At 44.2% G+C, this 18,718-nt stretch overlaps 1 protein-coding gene across 3 annotated transcripts in view; it reads right to left on the bottom strand.

Moving 5' to 3' along the window:
- LOC138525816 (interferon-induced GTP-binding protein Mx3-like) overlaps positions 1-18,718 on the bottom strand; it is a 948,323-nt gene that overhangs the window by 847,460 nt on the left and 82,145 nt on the right. For all 3 annotated transcript variants that reach the window (XM_069636042.1, XM_069636043.1, XM_069636044.1), the window contains one exon: positions 5,934-6,071. In XM_069636042.1, the coding sequence (XP_069492143.1) occupies positions 5,934-6,071 (138 nt within the window). The remainder of the gene's footprint in view (positions 1-5,933; positions 6,072-18,718) is intronic.

Here is an 18,718-nt window from a genome sequence, read left to right as displayed (position 1 = left end):
CTTTCTACTGAACGAAAACGGCATATTAGTTTGGCTTCTTCTTGTCTTAATTTCTTCTCAAGGTCTCCTCCTCTCGGTCCCAGTGTCACTTTTTTTAAACCTACATATGTGATGTCTTTTTTATTGCTAAATTGGTGTTCTTTTTGCCAGTGGGATGCCAATGGTAAATTAACCTTCTGGCTTCCAATGCTTGCCAGGTGTTCCCCGAATCCTAATTCTCATTTCCCTAATGGTACTTCCGATGTACACCTTTTTACATTGACAGATTATTGCATAAATCACGAATTTCGTTTTGCAATTGATGAAGTCCGTAATTCTGTATTTGATGCCAAAAGAATCTTGAAAAAGTTCTGTATTACCCGTTGCATATTGGCACATCGTGCAGGAGTTACATTTTCGGAATCCTGCTGGTAATTGAGGTAACCATGTGGTTGCTGCTGTACATTTTTCTTCTTCTGGTAGTAGAGACGGGCTAAGGATATTTTTTAGCGTTCTTGCTCTTTTGAATATGACTGAAGGTCTTTCTTCAATAAAATTCTGAATATGCGGATCCATCTTCAAAATGTCCCAATTCTTTTTCAAAATCTTCCTTATTGCTTCATTATTAGTACAATAGGTTGTGATGAATCTAATTTTCTCCGACTGGCTCTGAATTGGCTTTCTGGACGTCAGTGTCTGTTGTCTGTTGAGTTTCAAGGCTTGCGCACGAGCTTTGATGATATCTTTCATGGCATAGCCTCTGGCTAGAAATCGAGATGAGATCAGTTCACATTCTTGATCAAATGCTGCTTTTGCCGAACAGTTTCTGCGTGTTCTTATGAATTCTCCTTTAGGAATATTTTTGATAACCGGATTGAAATGACAGCTTGTCGCAAACAGGGTAGAGTTCGCCTCCGTTGGTTTTCTATAGGTCCTAGTCATTAGTTCACTTTCTTTAACATAGATTGTCAGATCCAGAAAGTTGACCTCCGATGTACTGGATGTTCCAGTAAATTGGATTCCCAGAGTATTTTGGTTTGCACGTTGTTTGAATGCTTGTAGTTGGTCGTCATTCCCCTTCCAAATGAGAAAAACATTGTCTATATATCAAGTCCATAACACAACATTTTCACCATAATTATGGTCTGAGTAGATATGTTGGTCTTCATACATAGCCATTACCAGATTGGCAAGGGCCGGGGCATACTTCACTCCCATGGCTACTCCACAAGTTTGTCTATAATATTCCTTGTTAAACAAGAAGACATTATTTTCCCAAGTCAAAAGTAACATTTCCTTGAGCATCTGAATTGACTGATAGTTTGATGCCGTTTCCTGTGAGAAAGCGTAATCTATGGCATCTAATGCTGTGTTGTGCTTGATTGATGTATATAGTGCTGTAACATCCCAAGTGGCTAGGATGTATCCAGACTGCCAGTCCACTCTTGCTAATGTATTGATAATTGCTGTAGTATCTTTAAGAAACGACTTAGTTTTGTTAACTTCTGGCCTTAAAATGTTATCAATGTACTCAGCCATATTGACAGTTGCCCAGCCTATTCCACTGAGAATAGGTCTGCCTTCTGGAATTCGTTCAAAAGATGTGTGCACTTTAGGTAAAAAGTAAATAGTTGGTAAAATGGGATGTTTAGTTACCAAAGATTGTTTTTCCTCATCTGTTAGGAGGCCTTGGCGGTGCCAGCTCGTAATTGCTTCTGTGAGGTCTCTGACTATGTCCAATTTGGGGTTGGATAACAATTTTACATAGCACAGTGGTGTAGTGAGGTGATTGTAAGCCATTGTAATATAATCTTCACGGTCCATCACAACAATTTTTCCACCCTTATCAGCTTGCTTGATCGTTAAGTTGTGGTCCTGTTGTAAATTCTTAAGGGCTTTTCTTTCTGATCACGACAAATTGTCAAATCTAAATTTATTGGTGGTTGTTCGGTTCTGTTTGGTTGTGTCAAATGCATAATTAAGATCCTTGGTCATTGTTTTATAGAACACATCTATCAAATTGTCCGGTGCCAATTGAGGTGTAAATCTCGATTTGCTTCTCATTTCTGTCGGTGCAAGACTGCTTTGTGATATACATAATTCTTGTAAGGTTTCATGTATTGGTCGTTCTGTGGTATTTTCCAAAAGATCTAAGTAGATGAATGTAGTTTAGATCTTCTATTGTTAATTCACTCGGACTTGCAGGTACTTCTTTCTCCCGGTAAGTGTTAGTTACTTGGGTTGCAAACCATTTCTTAAGTTTAAGTTTTCGAACAAATTCAAACAAATCTATATGAATAGTCGTAGTGTTAAAGTCCATGGTCGGGGCAAAAGAAAGGCCTTTGTTCAAAATGGAAATTTCTTCTGTTGTCAGAATCCGATTAGATAAATTCAGAACAAGGTTATTTACTTCGTCTTTTTCGCTGCTTCTCTCGCTGCAGCCCTTGTGAGTCTTCTGAAGTCTTCTAATACGTCGGGATTCCCCAAGTCTGCCACTCCCGCGCTTCCCCCTGCGCCTATGTCTGGTTGTTGTTGGTTGGTTTTCGGGGGTAGTAAAAAACGAACTTGTTTCTGGTATAAAGTACGGTTTCCTTTTTTATATCTTCTAATTTGGTTCAGAAAACCTAATCCTGTCTTCGGTTGATTCGCTGTGTCTATTTCTTTATCAGTTTCCTTTTCCTGGTCACCTTCTGAATCCGCATCCGAGCTGCCCGGTGATGAGGTTGGTGTGCTCTCCTTGGAGAGTGGTTTGGAGAGCTGTTTATATTTGTCTTGAAATGTATACACCTTATCATCTTGATAGTCCCGGTCATCTCTGAAGTTTTTTCTCATTTTCCTTAGTTGGATTTCATCCTGATATTCTTTTAATATTTCAAACATTTTTTGGTAGTTCTTTTCCTTCGTAACTTCTAAGGCTTTAGCATCATTGATCTCCTTTTTAATAGTGTCTATTTGTTCAGAAATCCTTTTATGTTCTCTGGAAGCGTGCTCTACTAGCAACTCTAACATATTCTTGGAACTCAAGTTCAAATTCTTCTCCCAAAGTTCCGCCAAATATTTATCCTCATCTCGTGTGAAATCCGGAAAAATCTAAATTCTAAGCCCCCTTGGTATCTGCTCTTTGGTAAGGTAATTTTTGAGGGAAATGATTTCCCAATATTTATCAATTTCTGGTCATGATGCTCTCTCTAGTTTAATAAATTTATACCGTAAGTCTTCTCTTGGTTTGGGTAGATTGGATGCGAATGCATGTACATTGCTCCCCTTTGGGGTAAATAGTTTGATTGCATCTTCTTCTCTGGTTTCCAAATATTCGGCCATCTCGGTGGGTGTTCTCTATTGGGTCGTGGTCAGTGAGGTCCAAATATATCCTTTGTTGAAAACAGCTAAATCAACTTGATGAGGACCCTTGTGGACACTTGGCAAAGTGGACCTCAGCGCCCTGAAAGGAGGAAGGTTTTTTTTATAATTGTCGCATGCGTTGCGCAACAACAGAGACAATGGTTCCTTCACTCCGTTTTGCGAAAAAATGAAAAAATGTGGTTGCGCTTATTCCTTCATGCGCCAAGTTATAAGGAAGAAAAAAAACTCCACTCAATTGGAATATAATGATTGAGGTTTAATAGTTAATTAAGATGGGTGCCCTTTGTGATAACACGTGTTTCGACGGACTGCGCCGTCTTTCTCAAATCAGGGCTATTGAATGCAAAAAGAGGGGGGGATACAAATATAATATCCAATTGTAGCACACACATTATAACCATTATGACACACACAAGAATAGTATCCAATGCAACACAGACATAAAAGGAAGGGGTAAGGGGAGGATTTTTTAAGGTAAAGAGATTATTAGCATCAAAGCGAATCAAACAGTATCCGTAATCATAACGAAATTCAAACATTTATAATGATGGAAAAAAAAAACACAAGGTAGTGGGAAAGGGAGAGAAAAAACAGAAAAACATAATGAGTTCATTTGTCTCTTGAAAAAACATGAAAAAAGAAGAAATATGTAGCGTCTAGGCAAAAATCAAAGCTTACCTAATGGTATTGTATACAAATGTGGAACGTTGCTTTTCAGCAAAAGAATGGAAATGAAAAGTCTCGGGTTAAATCCCAACCTGTCAAATGAATTTGTGGTGATATATATGGTATTAATACACCCGTTCCTTCTTAAAGTAATATATTCAGAAAGTGATAATTACACTGAATTTTGATTTAAGTGTGCTGTAAGGTAAGGGATTCATGTATGGTGTCCTACTCATTAAGTCCCGGGTAACTAATTATTATCTCTATATTTGCACCTCTTTTTATGGTTTATCCCGGTGGGGGGCCATTTTAAAAGTTAAATTCATACAATGAGATTGTGAAATGTCAAAGATACTGGTGCGTGAAACCTACCTAGTATAAGTACATATGACATTCAAGACTCAAAAGACTACGCGATAGACTAACATCTGTATCTAATTTACTGGCGGTCTCTTAGTAAGGCAGAGGACTGCGGTGCGAACTTTAAATAAAGAACCCTACGAACTGGTATGTCTTACCTCTGCAATGCAAAAAAGAGCTCCGTGCGATTCTGTCCGCGTTCACCGGACAAACAAAAATGGAGGCTTTAAATAGTTGTTTACACCGGTTGCCCTGGTCACCATGAGAGTCCTTCTACAGTTTCTAATATGAGCGCCATCTTTTGGGCTACGGAAGGCTAAGATATTGCTCTCTATCTTATGAGCCCATACTTTGCTCGAATTAGTGCTTTTCTTAGAAATTACATTTTTAAAACAGTAAATATCGATTGGTTCTAGGAATTGCATTGTAATAGTTGGATTATATAACTTCAAATTAGAAAGGGCATAGAGTCCTCTGTTATAGGTGCATCAAAACACCGTTGATTTTGTTTAACTGGTTGGTAAATAGCTGTGGTTAAACACCATATGTATACATAAGTGAAGTCCTTATGTAACCCTAAGTCTATACTTAGTAATAATGAGTTTCTTTTCTTCATTATAACTTGGCGCATGAAGGAATAAGCGCAACCACATTTTTTCATTTTTTCGCAAAACGGAGTGGAGGAACCATTGTCTCTGTTGTTGCGCAACACATGCGACAATTATAAAAAAAATCTTCCTCCTTTCAGGGCGCTGAGGTCCACTTTGCCAAGTGTCCACAAGGGTCCTCATCAAGTTGATTTTGCATTTTTCCAACCCTGTTTTTATTAATAAAAGTCTATATCCAAAAACATGGCAACCATTGTGTCCAAGTACAATATGCAAATTGGTATTTCTCCTCCGTGAAGTGTACAGTGAACTAAATCACGGTTATAGACCACCCTGAGTGGGAACCGACCTATAGAACAGGTTATTTGGCCGTGTTTCTGCTCAGTTGAGTGGTCACACATGTTTGTAAGATAACAGGGAAAATTTACTGGAACAAGATTCTGGTGTACCAGTGAATCAAAAAACAAAGAAAAGTGTACATGTTGCAACTCAACAATCAATCACACCATCAGTTGATAGAAAACTCAAAAAGAATTCACAGCCCGCCTTCTTTCATATGAAATGTAGCAATAAGTAAGGTATTCATTTTTGTTGTATTATGACATCTTGAATTAGAGTTTATAGAATTGCTACATAATTTGACAAGGCTTTGCATTCAAAACAACACATTTTTTTCTGAGTAATATTTTTGAAATGAGATCTTGAATATAATGATGCTACATACCACTGTTTAAAGGTTTACAACCTTACCTCTATTTGGTAGTTGCCTTCAGCACTGGCCTGCAAGTAACTGCATGTTAAAATCGTACAGAAACATATCATTTTATTTCTTTTACATTACACTCATCAACTCATTCTTAACAAAACATTGCTAAACATGTTACTACTCCCTGGTTCTGTGGACATCTAAAAGGAGAAGGCATGAATGTTGAATTAATGCACACAACGTATGTTCACCTTGCACAATTTCATCTTCTACTTCCGAGGGGCTCTCAAGTTCGTTAGTATAATTCTTGTAACTAATTTTCCCATGCCATTCCGTTCCCGGTTCAACTTTCTTCAATTTGAGTTCCAGGGGACACCTAGTAACAATACCTATGAAACAACAACAAATGGAGGTTTTAGGCATATTGCATCCATTAAACATAACGAAGCAAACAAGCTTGCAAGCCAAAACTCAGTAATTATTTGAATAATGTTTAAATAACATCCGAGAGAGAGATTATTGCAATCTGGTGCCCTATATCACAAATATTAATAAACATCAAGCTATTAATTCAGCACTGTTTGCAGCAGTAGATGTCCCCCAAAAGTGTACGCTGTTTAGGACAGTGATGGTGACACAAGAAAAGCTAATAAGATTGTTGAAGTCAATCATGCCACCAACAAGGGGGAAATGGTTACATGACCTACTGTTAACACCCATAAAAGAAAGAGTGATTTTTCAAAATAAGAGGAAAGTAGATGGTCTACCTTGTGGTCTAGCAAGGTCTGCTCACAATTCCAAAGTAGGTTTAGTAGGACTTGGTCAGTAAGCAAGTGCTTTATTTCCAGCCCAATGGGGTAAGTCAGAATCAAGGTTCCAGGGTTTTGCGATTTAGAACATACATATTGACTTTTGGTGGGTAAGAGGAATGGCCAGCCTGCAGTGACGGAGAGGGGTGCAACACAAACTAGGCTACAGAGGGTGCCAGAACTGTGAATAAGATGTGAATAAAATATGCTGGAGTAAGAGATGCTTAAGAAGGTGGATGTGTTGGTGGACTGTTGATAATCGTTTGAAATACAAAATCTGAATACAGAATTCATAATCTGTAAAAGGTGCCAGTCCAAGAGACTTGACATGTTTTTAACCACATGTATCAATATAACATTGATACAGCAATGACCAGCACAGACGAGTGGCATCATGAAGGGTCTTTGCTCTCTCTATGAATGTGATAGCATTGCCATGGGACCGCTTTGCTACCTCTATGATTTGATCACCTTTCGCTCTTATTGGTTTCAGTAGCTGGTTGTTTGTACCTTTTGCCAATCATTCTTTATTAATACACAGAAGCTTCATGTTTTCAATAAAACTGTTTAATGATATGAACAATGGGAGATCAATGAGGTCAAAAATATTTATTCTGAATGTTTTGCATAGAGTCAGGCCAATTCATAGCGCAGTGAGACATTACACAGAGACAATATGACAAGGTTGAGACAAAAGTTTGGGTTATGTTACATACTTGAGGTGTCAGTAGTCTTTAGGTCACAATGCGGCAGCAACAATAAAGGGTATGTGTAGGGTAATATCCAAGACTAGCCAACGGAGGTAGGTGAAACGGATCTATGTGATCTCATCGAGAATATTTTCCTGAAGATGATTTGATCAAATTATTTTGTTTAAAATACATTTCACAGAAAATATATGCGGGGGAGACCCTCTGCATCTCCCCTATACCCTCCCCCACATTATTACCCTCACCCAACCACAAGCATATATTTGCGGTGAAATCCGTTGAAAATAATTTGATCAAATCGTTTTCGAACAAATCTTCTGCGATGTGATCTAAGTATACTGGTGATGATGAAACATAACAGCAAAGAGAAAAAGCAAAATTAGCTAAATAGTCACTAAATGTTGATGCAGACATGCATTGGTGGAGACTAAAAGGTGAGGGAGGGGTTGGGAAGGCTAAAAGGATAGTAGAAGGGGGGCCAATTGGAAAGTACGATACTGCGTAGTGGTAAGTTTAGGCCAGCGGCATCCATGGTGAATAAGCACTTTGTTCAGCGAGCTATGGATGTTGCTGCCTTTTGAATCTTCTGATGCTGGGTTCAGTATCAAAGTAGATTGTGAGGTTGTTCCAAAGTGTAGCTCCTAAGGTGGCTAGGGACAACATTCATGTCTTGTTCTTTTGAAACATGGTGTTGGGAGGTAGTTAAGTGAGAATTGCAGAATTCTCTTAGGTGCACATTTGTTAATTAGGGGTTTGAGGAGGCAGCTTCTTTCCTGGAAACAGAAAATGAGGCAAAGGACCTCATTACACGGTAGGCGGTAGGGGTTTACCGGTACCGGTAAGGGCACCGGTAAACCCCTACCACCTTACTATGAGTTCCCTTTGCGGGACCCGACTTTAACGGCTGGTTTTACCAGCCGTTAAAGTAGGGTGCCGCAAAGGGACCTCGGAGCTAATTACGGTACCGCAATTTGCGGTACTGTAATTAGCACCTTCCCCATTCCCAATATGCCCTATGGGGGCAAAAATGGAAATGGGGAAGAGCCTTGGTGAATGAGGAATTACCGCCCCCGCTCAGCTTGGAGTAGGGCAGTAATTCCGCCATCCACCAAGGCGGACACGTAAAATAGCGGCGGCAACCATGGCGCTAATAGTGCCATGGTTACCGCCTTCCGTGTAATGAGGCCCAAAGTGTCTTATGTAAGATCTGTTTCTCATACGATAGCCATTTCATGAATTTCAGGTCTGGGGAGGATAAGTCTAGCAGCCATTCTTGGATCAGGTCAAGTTGTTGTAAGTATTTGTTGAGAACTAGGTACAGGCTGTTGCAGTAGTTCAGGGGTGAGAGCAGCAGGGCTGTCGTGTCGGTGATGTAATGTCATATTTACAGGTGTAGGATGATTTTCCTAAGAATGCAGAGTTGCAAATGAGATTTATGAGATAGTGTATTCATTTGCGATTGGAGGGAGAATTAGTTGTTGAGTATTACCCCAAAGTTCTTGTGCTGTTCGTGAGACATTTGAAAGGTAGAATGTGTGGAGTTGGTATAACTAGGGGTGCGTTAAAGTACCACCAGTTAAATGGTATTGGCAAAATTCATCAACAATTCTGTTCTGCCAGCTGGGCGGTTCTCCACCTTTTCTGCCACGCTTTGTGCGTTTTTTTTTTTGCTGTGTATATTGAATTTTTTCCCGAAATGTTGTTTTTGTGTGGTCCTAAACACACACAAAAACGACATTTTGGAGAAAACGAAATTCAATTTTCAAAAAACGAAATTGCGAAAAACAAAACTTTGGGTGGAAAAAGGCGCCAAACTGCCAAAATGTTCCATTCCGCTTTGCAGGCAAAATTCGCAGATTGGGCGAATTTTGCCTGGAATCTGCCAACATTTCCGCCCACCCGTAGGTATAACAAAGAACATGATTTTTGTTTACGAGACATACAAGCACAGATCATTTTTTTTTGTTTTAATTACATTTTTATTGGTTTTTCACAAACATTAAACAGTGCACCTCAACGTGGTGCATAACAAACTTCAAACCCCCCCTCCATCCCTACTTCCATATTCCACAACCGCGGTATATTAATCCACTGCTGTCTCTCCTGTATCTTCATCCGTTGAATCGTCTGTGTCTAGTGTTTCGTGGTCCGTGCTCGTCACAGATGCCTCCAGATGTTGCCACTCTGTTAGTGTTCCTGTTTCCTCTTCCCCCTCTTTGCCAGCCGCCTCCCTCCATACCACTGTTTCCGCATCTGCCCACTTTAGGAGATCCCTCCACCAGGTCTCTATACTAGGCCTTTCTCGCGCCTTCCCCCCCATGGCGATCCTGCGCTTAGCCAAAATATACGCTAGATCTTTAAGCTTGCTCACGTGCGTTAGTTTGCGCGGTCTAGGGAAGCCCCCCACCATACATGCCCACAAAGAGTCGACCACCAGTCTTATCCCTTTGTCCGCTAGTCGGCTTGCTATCTCGTCCCAGTATCTCGTGATTTCAGGACAGGCCCAAAACACGTGCACCATCCCTGCATGTTCCGCCCCGCATTTTGGGCAGTGCTGCTTAGTCCCCTTCGCAAACCTGCCAATATTCTTGGGGGTCATATATGCTACGTGGTTGATGTACAACTGAATCTGCTGCAGCCGGGCATTCCTTGAGACTTTCTTGTGATATCCTTGCATTCTCTCCCAAAGTCTATCTTCTATGGTCTCCCCACTCTCCTCCTCCCATTCTTGCCTGACCGTGACCACCTCTTTAGCCACCTTGGACATCAATATCACATAAATTCTAGAAATGTCATTGCCTCCATCTGACACCGCTTGGAAGGTTTCTACAGCTGCGTCTGGCTGTTGGGTCAGTTCTACTTCTGACCAAATTTTCAACAATAGTCTGAGCAGCCTAGCGTATGTGATGTACTGTCCGTTGTGTAAGCCTGTATCTTCTACCAGTGTATCAAACTCTATCTTCCCCCCTTCTCGCCACACATCTCCCACTGTTGTCACACCCTCCGGTTCCCAGTATTCTCCAATGGCACGCCTTAATTGATCGTCTATACCCCTCAGTGTTACAAGGGGGATGTGTGGGGAGCACGGCTGCGGGTTCCTCATCACGGCACAGGCTCTATGCAGATCTTCCTGCCCAGGGCCAGCAATGCCGATCTGTTTTCTTCCAGGGGTTCTGTCGCCCACATCCACTCGTTTAGGAAGTAAGGTGCGCACTCCGCCCTCTGTAACCTTAGCTCCGGGTTAGTATCATCCGATAACCATCTAGCTACGTACTGAAGCTGGCCTGCTAGATAATATGCCTCGAAATTGGGCAACCTTATCACTGCTTGTTCATGTGGGTTCTGCAATTTCCAAAGGGCTATCCGGTTTCTGGTGTTGTGCCAGATAAACCCCTTGCAAATACTGTGTAACTTGGAGAAGAATCGCTTGGGTATTAAATATGGGACATTATCAAAATTGTGGAGCAACCTAGGTAGGACTATCATCTTGAGTAGGGCTGTCCTTCCCATCATGTTCAAGGGCAACCTCTCCCAGAAAATCATGCTTCGCTGGATTCCTTTCACTACCTTCACTGTATTGTTTTCGTGTTCGGCTTCAGGTTTATGGTATATATCAATGCCCAGATATCGGAAGGTGTCCACCGCCCAATCGATCTGTAAAACCAGCAACGCCCGTTCTAGCACTCCTTTATATCTGCCCAGGGGGAACACACTGGATTTCCGTGGGTTTATTAGAATACCTGACAATTGTGCAAACCTTTCTAGTACCTCCAATATGTATTGCAGATTATCTCCCGGGTACTATAGATACAGCAGCATGTCGTCTGCATATAGTGATATCAAGTGCTGCTCGCCGTGTCTCTTAATGCCCACCTCCCCATAATAATACCTGAGATATGCTGCTATTGGTTCTAACGCCAGGATAAACAGCATCGGGGACCAGGGGCATCCCTGTCTGGTGCCCCTGCTCAAAGTCCACCGCTCTGAGACCACGGGTCCTGTCCGGACTCTGGCCGTTGGATCGTTATACACTAACCCATTGTAAATACCCTAGTCCTATTCCGAATTTCTCCAAGACTGCCAGCAGCCATGGCCACTTGACAGAATCGAAGGCTTTAACTGCGTCTAGTGAGACTATTGCCAATTCCTGGGTGCTCTCTGTGGTCTGGTCTATGATGTGGTGCACTCGTCTAAGATTGTTGGAGATGCACCGCTGGGGGACATATCCTGTTTGATTGTGGGGTGTATTAAGGAACCAATCAATGGTCTGAGCCTGTTCGCCATCACTGCGGTGAGGATCTTGCTATCCTGATTCAACATTGATAGCGGTCTGTAGAATCCACAGTCCGAGTCTCTGTTGCCTGGTTTAAGGATTGGGACAATAATTGCCTCCCTTAGGGTCTCTGGCAGCCTACCCTTTCCAAACGCCTCATTCAGCGTAAATAACAGGTGTGGGAGCATGTCCGACATGTATGATTTATAAAACTCGCTAGGGAGGCCGTCCGCACCTGGGGCCTTGCTGGTGGGTAAGGTACGGATTACATGTTCTAATTCCCCGGGATCTAATGGGGCATCCAGTATATCTCTTTCCACGTCCCCGAGCCTGGGCAAGATTATCTCCTCTAATGCTTCATGCATGTCGAGACCTTCATTTTCTCCAATATCTGTGTACAGTTTATGGTAATATCTTTGAAAGCAGTCATTCACCCCCTCTTGGGTGTCTGCGATTGTGCCATCTGTGCGACCATCTCACATATCACGTGTCTCGGGGTTTTACTTTTGCACAGCCAGGCCAGCAATCTACCTGGTTTATCCCCTTCTGCGTGTTGCCTTTCCACGTATTTCCTGTAGTTCAGGTTGCACAGTCTCTCCCAGTAGGCCCTGCACTTCTTGGTTAGACGCTGTACGGTCTCTGCTGTTTCCGGGGTGCCCGGTCCTGCATGCATTATCTCCTTGATCTCTCTTTCTGCGATTTGAAGGTCTGCCACTATTCCCCCCTGTAAACTGGCCACTTTGAAGATCGCCTCTCCCCTTACTACTACCTTAAATGCTTCCCACAGCGTTCCGGCAGACTCCACACTTCCCACATTTATCTCAAAATATTCCTGTATGGGTTTTCTTAGGTCTTCCCTAAAGATGCTATATCTGAGCGCCTCTGCTCGAAGTCTCCATGACGGAATACTCGGTCTGGGCGGTGAGATCTGCCAAGTCACGACCAGGGGTGCGTGGTCCGACAGGACTGCTGCCTTGTACTCTGCCTCTCTGATCTCCTCTGCTAAGGAATCCACCACGAATATATAATCCAACCTGGTATGCAGGTCGTGTGGGGCTGAGTAGTGTGAGTACTCTCTGCGCTGCGGGTGCAGCTCCCTCCATATCTCGGTTATCTGAAAAACTAGTTTAAGAGAAGCGAGGGCCTTTGCTGCTGGGTTCGGTCTGGTCATCTTTTCATCAGACCTGTCCATTACAGGGTTTAGTGTGCAATTAAAGTCCCCACCAACTATGGCTATTCCATCCATATATGGGCTAACAGTGGCACATATATTCCTAAAATATTGTGCGGTATCATTGTTCGGAGCGTAGATATTGACCATGCTGACTATCTTATTGCTCAGCACCCCTTGATTAGCACTATTCTCCCGTCCGCTCCCACCTACTGTTGTAGCAATTTAAAGGGAACATGGGGTGCTATCCATATGAGCACCCCCTAGCATTCACGAGTATGTGGCTCTGATAGTAGTCCCTTTCCATTTCCTTTTTACCAGTTCTAGCTTCTCTTTTGTCAAGTGGGTTTCCTGTAACATCGCTATGTCTATCTTTTGCCGCCTCAGGTACATCATGATTTTGTTGCGTTTAATGTAGGTATATAATCCCCGCACATTCCAGGTCACAATTCTTAGGTCCCCCATTTTAACCATATCCCTCACCTCCCTCCCTCCTCCCTTCTCTTTTCCTGTAGTTTGGCTTGTGCTCGTGGACGTACCGGGCTACTATCTGATGTTGTCTTCAATGTTCCCACCCCCCTTCCCTTCCCTTCCCCAAACCACACTCCCCCCTTTCACAATTTACCCCCACCCTTAATTGCCTGCCACCCCTCCCAGCCCCCCAACAATTGACTAGCTCCATCCCCGGATCTCGGGCTCCCCCGCATCTCGACCCCCACCATGCTGTCGCTGGTGTACGGTCGCTGCGGGTGGATACTAAACTACAGTATCCCTCCTAAACTCCCTAATGGGGGTGAAGCCGCGTTCTACAGTGTTTCTCCCATATACAATACCAAGTGCGCTTATATCAATATCGCTTACAGAACCCCATATGTGCCGCACTCTACTCCAATGAGACTCTTCTCTGCTCCAGCCCTGCACGGAAAGAGAAACAGAGGTTCACTTATCCTTTGTCGTAGGCTCTCAGTCTCCAGTTCCTTCTGGGCAGTTCATCCTGTCCATCCAGCTCGCTGCATCTTCCGGGGTCTCAAAGAAGAATGCCTTACCATTGTGCTGAACCCAAAGCCTTGTGGGGTAGAGCAGCATGTACTTCAGGCCAAAGTCTTGCATCCTCCTCTTGATTGCTACAAAGTTTAGGCATCGTTTTTGCACCAGTAATGTATAATCAGGGTACGCTGTGATGGTCGCTGAGGCTCTGGTGATTGTTCCGCTCTTCCGGAAGTACTCCAGGATCTTCTCCTTGTCCCTGTGACACAATATCTTGGCTATGATCGGGCGGGGTGGAGCTCCCGGCCGTGGTCTTCTGGTCTGGGCCCTGTGTGCCCTTTCCACTACGAATCCTTGGGATAATTTGTCCGCTCCTATTTCTTGTTGTAGCATCACCTCGATGTATTCAGTGGGGTTGGGGTGTTCTTCGCCTTCCGGCAGCCCCACTATGCAGATGTTGTTCCTCCTAGCCCTTCCTTCTGTCTCCTCAGCTCGATTTTCCAAGTTTTCTACTTTCTGTTGCAAGATATGTATCTCTCTGCTATTTTCTTTATTGGTTTCTGTAGTGGCCTTCATGTCCTTCTCCAGCGTTCCAGTTCGTTCTGCTATGGCTCTGACATCCTGCCTCAAGAGATTTCCATCAATGCTGACCGCACCTATCTTGGCTTCTAGGGATGTTTTCAGGTCGTCCAGTTTGGATTCCCAGGCAATTTTCAGCGCGGCAATGGCTTCAAGGATCTGTTGATCGCCCCTTGTCGACTCTCCTTTCTCCGGCGTGGAGTGTACTGGCAGGCTTACTCCCTCTTTAGTTTGGCAGGGCTTGGTGAAGATGTGCAGCGAGGACTGCTTCCCTTTTGGTTTGGTAGTTTTGGACGCCATCGCGCTACAATAGTCTGCACAGTCGCCTCTGTATGCGTTGCTTGTGGGTTATCAGTCTCCTCTCACGGGCATAGGAGGCTGTGTCTGGACTGTTCGGGTGGGCCTGCCCTCTGGCTCAGCGTACCTTCATGTCTCTAGTATCCGCTTATGTCACACGCGTCACCTCCGCAAGTCAAAGCTGCTTCTTCTGCGGTCAGGATTCCTGATCACCTTTAGGTCTGAGCAAGATTTGTGCGGCCTCCAGCTTCCTCTAGTCCGTGCCCCCCTGGTCTGGCGTGGGGACGCGCCAATTGTGCTCCTGTGGGGGCCCAATGGTTGGCCCTTGGCCCTACGCCATCTTGGTGCCCTCTCATCCAGTGTTGTCACCACCCATCAGTGTTGTGTTTACGGTGTGTTGGGGGCCATGCATGTGTCTCTGCGTGCATACACCTTCCCCTGGGTCTTGCCCTGGGTCTTGCCAAGTCCCTCCCTTGTCCTGAGGGTGACTGTCATGCAGATGAAGCCCTTGGCGTGGCTGCCTCCACTCGACGCGCACGCTGAGTGCAATAATGGGGCCCTACCCCCTTCCAATGTTGACCTGCGGCGGCCAATGTTTCCCTCGCCTCCCGTTCTGGGCCGCGTTCTGTCGGTGTCCTCAGGGTGACTCCTCCACGCCGATGGCAAGGTCCGGCAGGCTACAGTGTCCTACACACCACTCGGGCGAACCGGCCCACGCGGCCTGCCCCCAGCTCGTGCAGGCGGGTCCCGCGGTTATCCTGGGATCAGCAGCCTCGAGGTTCCAGGCTGCGGGCGTGCGAGGCCCCGCTGGGGGTGCACCTCGGCACCGGGCCCGCGAGCCCACCACAAACGTCCGACTTGCGGTCAAGCGCTCATGTTCACGCCGCAGTCCTGAGGCTCCCTCACTTGTCCCACAGACCTTTGTGTTCCGACTTCACGGGCGCTGTTATCTCCAGCAGCCCTCAGCACGCGGCCTGCACCGAACAGCCCAGCCGCCTCCTTCGTTGCCACAGTGTTGCAGCCCACGCTACTGTGGCCAGGCAGAGGCACTGCCCCTGCCATACATAGCTCGCGGTGTCAGCTGACATCAAAGTCCAGGCAGGGTGTGCACGCGGGCGTCTGTATCGCTTCTGTGTCGGTTCCTCGCTGGGTGCTTCACAGTAATAGCCATCCAGAGAGCCGTTCAGTCATTCGGGGGAGGCAACGGACCTATTACTGCTTTCTAGTGTCCGTGTCACCGATCCTCATCTGGGCCGTCTCTGAGTCCCTTTGTTATGTATCTTCCACCATCTTGGATGACACAAGTTCGGACCTCCGCGATCCACCTCGAGTCTCTAACTGCCCCGAGCTGCACGTTTCTCCGGGATACGCAGCCTGCACTTCATGCCTCATATATTCATAAGCATGTGCCTGCCTTTCAGTCCACCGCGGGTGCATATATTTGCACTGTTCTGTAGGATCACTGCTCGGATGAGCGGGTGCCCTCTGCAGACGTGTCCTTTCACATGGCGCTCAAGCCACACCCCCCAAGCACAGATCATTATGCATGATTCAGTCCAGGATTTTGATGAGGTCAATGATGTGTTATATGTTCCCATTGTGAGGCTCCAGGTTCAGGAGGACCTGCGCTTCAACCTCGTAGAGGTGGAAGGAGTTGGTGCTTGCGTCTATGAAGTCAGACAATGGCGTAACAAATGTTGACTAGTCAAGGGGAAATAACAGATCCTTGCATTACCCCACACAGAGTGGTGAACAAGGAGATTTGAAACCCCCAATCTCTGCCGCAGAAGAGCAGTCGTTTAAATAACTGACTCTCCATTTAAGGGTAGTTCCATCTATATCCATCTGTGTTTTGAGTCTTTTCAGAAAGGTATGGAGGTCAACTATGTCAAATGCTGCATATAGGTCATGGAGTGTGAGGGATGTGGGTGTGTTATGGTCTAATGATTTTAGCATTTCCTCTTTCATGAAGTCTAATCCAGATTGGGCATTCCCGTTAGGGCAGACAACAGATTCGTTTTCACGGAGGAGGTTGTTCTGTTCACTGTGGGTTCTCAATTGATCAGTGGTCATTATTTTTTGTATTTTTGCAAAGAATGGCTCTTTGATATAGGTCAGTTGGGTCTGCTCTGGATTTATTTTTAGAAGGTGTTATTGTGACTGTCTGAAGAACTGGAGAAATTATTGCCATTGATATTGAGGTGTTGAATAACTAGAGCAATTTGATCAGGTAATCTGCTATAATGTTATTAAACTACAGCTCTAAATTGAGTTGTTGTTAGATCTTTTCTGAAGTTTAATCATGTCTTGAATGTTATTAATTCTGTGCTGAAAAGCACCTTCTAGGGAATTAGTGAGTTTACTTAATGGATTAGGGCAGTGTCTGCTTTGAGTGGGTCTGTAAATGTGTTGTATGTTTTAAAAGTCCCTTTGGTTTTACAGTGCACAGAGACAATGCAGTTTGGGTAACAGTTACTTGTGTTCATATCAGGCCATGTCATTTCCTGCAATGTTAGTGAGTATTATGGGGACAAAGACATGAGGTGTCACATCGTTACCACCAGCATTGGATTGATTTGTTTACTATTTCATGTTCCGCCCTACCTAAGCCTTCACCCACTGCCACTGTCTGATGACCCATAGCACTTCAAGGACAATATGAGCCATGCAAAATAAAACATGCAGGTTAATGAGGTCATACACATTTCAGAAATGTGGTGGTATGTGGTGGAGAGCAGTACAATGATTCCCATGGTCTGTAAAGGAGACAAGCACACATACTATAATGTCAACATTATAATATAATATGTTTATAATGGTGTTAGGTTATCCAATTGACACTATGAATATGATATATCATCATAGTATATTTGTAACGCGCCTATACACAAGTGTTTCAAGGCGCGACGAGACAAGGAAGGGGGATCAGAGGGAGGACAGAGACAACGATCTTACTACGCCAAGTGACATTGAGATTGCGCAAGTGCAGGGGGGCGAGGGGAAAAGTGCCAAGGGAAAGGGGAGGGTTCAGTGCTGTAGATGGGATCAAAACAATAACAAGAAGTGCGGCCCGCAGGTGGCAGGTGCAAGGGTAAGTGCAGGTTCTTAGGGTTTGCAAGCTATTAGAGTGAGACTGTACCTTTTACATGATACTTATGCCCCTTGCTCTTCCTGCACCATTAGCTTCATGTTCTGATTGATATTTCTCCAGATCGTAGGATATTATCAGTAATGACAGAACTTTATTTATTTCTGGGGGCCCACGGTAAGCTTACATGTTGATTTGTCCATTATTCTAAACATGACCATCCATCCCCCTTTGTGTTGTGACATATATGCTATCTGAGGCTTGGATGCTTCTGAACAATGCTTGTCTGCTATTATACTTGGTGGTGTGAGTGCAATGTTGAGTGAGGGAGCTGTATACGTGTTCTGACGGTGTCACTTTGAAAGGGGCTGTCTGAGGTGTGGATGCACCGGTGGGCTTTATCCAATTGTCTCCTTTTGTCTACTACTACTTACTCTGGACTTACCTATACATACGGTTTAAGAATCCCTTTGGTACCTGCAGCTACACACTGCCTTTTGGAACATTGTTCTACTTGGATAGTATTCCATTTTTGGGGGTTCTGATGACCTTTGACCTCCTTTTGTGGTTCCAGGAGTCTCTGCTGAACTCCTCCTATTTAGTATTTGGTACTAATATATCCCTTACAGCTCTTAGGACAGTGGTGTTTTTAGGCCCCCTCCATTTTGACGTTAATGATGATCCATCACCCTAAATTTGCTTTACAGAGTGGGATGGTGGTAACTGAAATTTACTTTTGGCTTAAGCAGGGGTGCAAGCTAATTGTTAAGACGGATTTCAGAACCGTCCGTGTGGACAGGTGTTGAGAGGCCACCCTACTTTGGCGAACATGTTATTTGACACTTAGGGCTAGCCAAACTCTATCAGGATAACATAGATTTTGCAACAAGGCAGACTTCAGCGGATAGGGGTTGGTGTAGAGGTGCAGTGAACCACACACAGAACAGGAAAAAAAAACAATTCACACAGGAGTACACAAATATAGTAATTTAGAAGGCCTTAAAGACTAAGTCTGTGAAGTAAAAGTAAAGCATATAACACCCAAGATTCAGTACAAAGCATGAATTCGTTTTCAAAAATGGATTAGCTGAACTTGCTAATTAACATTTTGTTGATTAGCAA

This window comes from Ambystoma mexicanum, chromosome 7p (assembly GCF_040938575.1).
Source record: "Ambystoma mexicanum isolate Mex_15411 chromosome 7p, UKY_AmexF1_1, whole genome shotgun sequence".
Classification (NCBI taxonomy): domain Eukaryota; kingdom Metazoa; phylum Chordata; class Amphibia; order Caudata; family Ambystomatidae; genus Ambystoma; species Ambystoma mexicanum.
Note: the sequence above shows the minus strand (reverse complement) of the source record. Positions and strands in the feature narration are given on the sequence as shown.